General features: G+C 36.5%; 1 protein-coding gene across 2 annotated transcripts in view; it reads right to left on the bottom strand.

The window, feature by feature from the left end:
• Nucleotides 1-3,739: 3,739 nt before the first annotated feature.
• The window catches only part of LOC106883849 (protein FAM78B), a 105,519-nt gene continuing 104,099 nt past the window's right edge, over nucleotides 3,740-5,159 (bottom strand). Inside the window, exon 3 of one of the 2 annotated variants that reach the window (XM_014934987.2) lies at nucleotides 3,740-4,600. In XM_014934987.2, the coding sequence (XP_014790473.1) occupies nucleotides 4,021-4,600 (580 nt within the window). In that variant the 3' untranslated portion in view covers nucleotides 3,740-4,020. The remainder of the gene's footprint in view (nucleotides 4,601-5,159) is intronic. The other variant, XM_014934988.2, reaches the window with a different exon arrangement.

Genomic DNA, 5,159 nt, shown 5'->3' with positions numbered 1-5,159 from the left:
CAGTCAAATCGTCCAACCCATGCTAGCATGGAAAGCGGACGTTAAACGATGATGATGATGATGATGATATATATATACAACAGGCTTCTTTAAGTTTCCACCTACCAAATTCACTCACAAGGCTTTGGTTGACCTGTGGCTATAGTAGAAGATGCTTGGCCAAGGTGCCATGCAATGGGGCTGAACCTGGAACTATGTAGTTGGGAAGCAAACACATACACACACACACACACACAAACATATATATATGTATGTATATATACACATACATATATATACTGTGTGGTATGATTTTCAATAAGTAGCATAGCACTCAGTCAGTTAAGAGAGTAAAGATATGATTATGAGGCTTGTGAAATACAGCTACCCAGGGTTTCCTGGCTAAAATATTAACTTATTTCGACATTTAACAGGCAGGTAAATGCTCATGTCTATTTAAATGCTGACTGCATTAAATGCAGTTACTAAACTGCCTTGTTTTTATCAGCTTGATAAATAACATAATAAATTAATATTTTGGTTAGGAATCCTTGGGTCACTATATTTTACAAGGTTTTGTTTTGGTTTTTATAATAATGATGATGATGATGATTCCAAATTTTGGCACAAGACCAAAACATTTTCCCTGGCATGCTAATGATTCTGTCAGCTCACTGCTTAATAATAATAATTTCTAACTTAGGCACAGGCCTGAAATTTGGGAGGGGGGGGTAGTTGATTATATCGACCCCAATGTTTCACTGGTACTCAATTTATCAACCCCAAAAGGATGAAAGGCAAAGTCATCCTCAGTGGAATTTGAACTCAGAACATAGTAGCAGGCAAAATACAGCTAAGCATTTTGTCCAGCATGCTAACAATTCTGCCAACTCGTCATTAATAATGGTGTGCGTGTGTATGTATATATCAAGCTAACTGACCTCTTGACCTAAGATATGAAGACAGGGAAGGCCCCTGGTCCATCAGGAGTTATTGCCAAGATGCTTAAGATATCTGGTAGAGTTGAATACAGTCTAGTTGCCCACATAGTTAATCAGGTTATTCAGGAAGGTGTAATCCCTAGTGACTGGTACAGTAGCATCATAGTCAGCTGCTACAAGGGCAAGGGAGATACCTTAGATAGAAATAATTATAGAGGCATCAAATTGCTGGACCAAGTGATGAAAGTTGCAGAGAGAGTTATATATTAATTAGGAACACAACAATACTAAATGAAATGCAGTTCGGCTTTATACCAGAAAGAAGCACCGTGGATGCTATTTTCATAGTCAGGCAACTAAAGAGAATTATTAAGCTAAAAACAAGCTGTTGTACTTGGCATCTGTTGATCTAGAGAAAGCCTTTGACAAAGTACCTTGCTCTGTTATACAATGGGCTCTGAGGAAGCTAGAGATAGACAAATGATAAGTGAAAGCAGTACAAGCTATGTACAGTTGGGTTGTTAGTAAGGTAAGAGTTGGCCATCAGTTTAGTGATGAATTTAGTGTGATAGTAGATTTCCAACAAAAGTCGGTCCTCAGCCCCCAGCTACTCACCATTGTCCTCCAGACCATAACAGAGGAATTTAAGATTGGAAACCCATGAGAACTACTATATGTTGATGATCTTGCCCTGATAGCAGAATCTAAAACATCATCATCATCATCATCATTTAACGTCTGCTTTCCATGCTAGCATGGGTTGGACGATTTGACTGAGGACTGGTGAACCAGATCGCCACACCAGGCTCCAATCTGATTTGGCAGAGCTTCTACAGCTGGATGCCCTTCCTAACGCCAACCACTTCGAGAGTGTAGTGGGTGCTTTTACGTGCCACCAGCACAAAGACCAGTCTAGGTGGTACTGGCAATGGCCAAGCTCAAAATGGTGTATTTTACGTGCCACCTGCACAGGAGCCAATTCAGCGGCACTGGCAACGATCTCGCTCGAATGACTTTTCATATGCCAGGAACACGAAGCTGTGGCACAAGTGCCAGGAAGGCGATGCTGGTAATGATCACGCTCGAATGGTGGTGCCATCACGAGAGAATTAGAAAATAAATTCCAGGTGTGGAAACAGAACCTAGAATCAAAGGTTCTTAAAGTAAACTTAGCAAAGTCCAAGGTCCTAGTAAGCAAGAAATTGGACAGGATTCTTCACTCTTCCACTAAATAGCCCTGCTTGATATGTAGGAAATGTATAGGCAGAAATTCTATTCGATGTACCCAGTGCAAGCTATGGACACACAAGAGATGCAGTGGAATAGTAGGAAGGTTAACAGAGAAAGTAGTATTTGTATGAGGAAGATGTGTGGGAGTTATAACTACGACAGATACATGAGAAACTGATTTTCTTAACTGTCCTGGTGGATCTCTGAAAGTTGTACATAATTTTTGCTACTTAAGAAACCTAATTAGCAACAGAGGAAGGAGGTTGTACAGAAACTATAATTGCTAGAATAAGAATAGGATAGAGAAAGTTCAGAGAACTTTTACCCCTGTTGGCAACCAAAGGTGTCTCTCTGTCTCCAAGTGAAGGGAAAATTGTATGATGCATATGTATGAACTGCAATACTGAATGGTGGTGAGATGTGGGCCCTGAATGTAGAAGGACATGCAAAGGTTGGACAAGAACGAAATTGGTATGATCCACTGGATGTGCAATATCAGTATGCATGTAGAACAGAGCATAGATGTATTGAGAGGAATTATTTGCAGTGTGCAAGAGAGGAGATTGTGCTAGTGATGCTTATGATGATGAAATTCTATTATAATGATATTCAATGACAATATAAGAATGGTCAAAGCAAATCCTACAAAATGAGCACTTACATCATTTTTATAAATATTTAAATTTATATGACCATTAAAACCCAAAGTAATATTTAAAAAAAAGCTGAAAGTTCCTTATTCCTTTAGCATTTAAATCAGCCATATCCTACCTGAATTTATATTCAGATTGGCCAGATCTGGCTTCTCACACTGATCCTACAATGTCATTCTAAAAATAAACAACCACAGGCATATGGCGTAGTGGTTAAGAGCGTGGGCTACTAACCCCAAGATTCTGAGTTTGATTCCAGGCAGTGACCTGAATAATAATAATAATAATAATAATACCTTAAGAATGAGAACCCAGGTTTGAAATTTCCCCAAGACACCTGATGAAGGCTGGAGGGTATATCAGCCGAAATGAAGACAAATATCCGTCAAATGTAAATAATGTACATAATTCCCCGTCTCTTAAATATAGAACCACATCACTGAAATCTTGAAGTTACAAAATAATGTATGAATTAATTCAAAACATTTTGACTAAATAAGCATTATATTTGACAGAGTAATCTGAATGACAAATAGTTAATAGGTGGTGGTAACAAAACCAATTAAATATATCTTAAAAATATTTTTTATTCCTGCAAAAATGTACCCGAATGCTTTTTATCATTTCTTGTACATTTAGATATCAAATGACCTGGATAGTTTAGATGATAACAATTGTGTGGCTTTATTCATTATGTCTTTGTTATTTCCTCACAGAATTGCAGCTTTTAAATTCTGTTACCGTGTGTTAATATTATATATACATTCACATTCAACTTAAACAGAGCCTGTTGTATGTTTTATCTATACACATACATACAGATATGACTCATTAAAAAAAAAAATTTTATACGAATATTTTATATATATATGTATATATATATATATATATACACACACACATATATATATATATATATATATATATATATATATAATGTGTGTGTCTGTGTCTGTGAAAATATTGTTTAAAAAATTATGAGTAAATATTTTTGAGTTTAAACTTTTGGAATGCTTAAAATATTTATAGTAAAATATATATATATATACATATATATATATATATAAATATATGAATGTATGTATATGTCTCTCTCTCTATATATATACATATGTTTTTATGTATATGTGTATTTGTATATATATATATATATATATATATATATGCATGTATGAATGTAAGTTATGTATGTATGTAATTATATAATCAGCAGTTCATCATAATTTACTGTCATGTTTTTGTATCTGACTCTCTGCCGATTTTTTACTGTTCCATACAGGGGGGATAATCACAACAGGCCGACCCCGTTTTGGGTTCCACACCAGTCTCTGGGCACTGTTTGCATTCGGTGGGGAAAGAGCACAACGAGGTATTGGTATTTTCTCTTTGAGGATAATAGGCTGTTCTGGGAATTGAGGGCTGACTAACATGGCGCGTTCGCCAAGCTTCTTGTGTGGGTCAACAACAATTTCTAAGTTCATAGTCCAGTATATGTTCATCAGGATGTAAGATTTTCCTGTAGTCATGTTCCATGCAAGTAACCAAACATAGAAACTTTGGTTGCGAATGATATTGGTGAGATTTGGTTCTATTTGGTTTTCATTGGCTGGATTTCGCCACGTTACATGTGGATGGAAATTGTCATTCATTACTAGTGTAGTTTCCTGTGTTTTTAATGAAGGGCAATGAAAAACAACCGTTTCATCTCGAGCACCATACCATGGATAATAACAACCGTCGCAGTCACTAATCATTGGCTGTTTATTGCTGGTTAGTTCTTGGAATTCCCAACTTGTACTGAAATAAAAGGAACAAAAGTACTTTAGTGTATGCATGGTGAGAGGATAACAGTACTTTAAAGGAAAGAAGTGGTCGTTGAAACAAAGTCAAAATTTACATGCCCAAACACAGATAGCGCAAAAGTATCCTTAATATATTTGACTTTATGAAAAAAAAATGAATATATTTTATCATCATTTAAATGTTCACTTTTCCATGCTTCTATGAGTTGGACAGAATTTGTTTAAGTCGATATTCTATGGCTGGATACCCTTCCTGTTACCAACCATCACCAGCATTAACAATTCAATTGTTAACTCTCATGCTACCAAACATGGGTATTTTGAAACAGTATTGTGTAATCTGGCAGTCCTTTTACATGGAATTTTGCCTATCTTTTTGAACCAAGGCCCTGGAGCTTGCTTACCAACCACATGATTCTAGGTTCAGTCCCACTGGGTGGCACCTTGGGCAAGTGTCTTCTACTATAGCCTCAGGCCGACCAAAGCCTTGTGAGTGGATTTGGTAGATGGAAACTGAAAGAAGCCCATCGTATATATGTATATGTTTGTGTGTC

This window comes from Octopus bimaculoides, chromosome 8 (genome assembly GCF_001194135.2).
Source record: "Octopus bimaculoides isolate UCB-OBI-ISO-001 chromosome 8, ASM119413v2, whole genome shotgun sequence".
In the NCBI taxonomy this organism is placed as follows: Eukaryota; Metazoa; Mollusca; class Cephalopoda; order Octopoda; family Octopodidae; genus Octopus; species Octopus bimaculoides.
The sequence above is the reverse complement of the archived record's forward strand: the minus strand, read 5'-3'. Positions and strand labels throughout refer to the sequence as shown.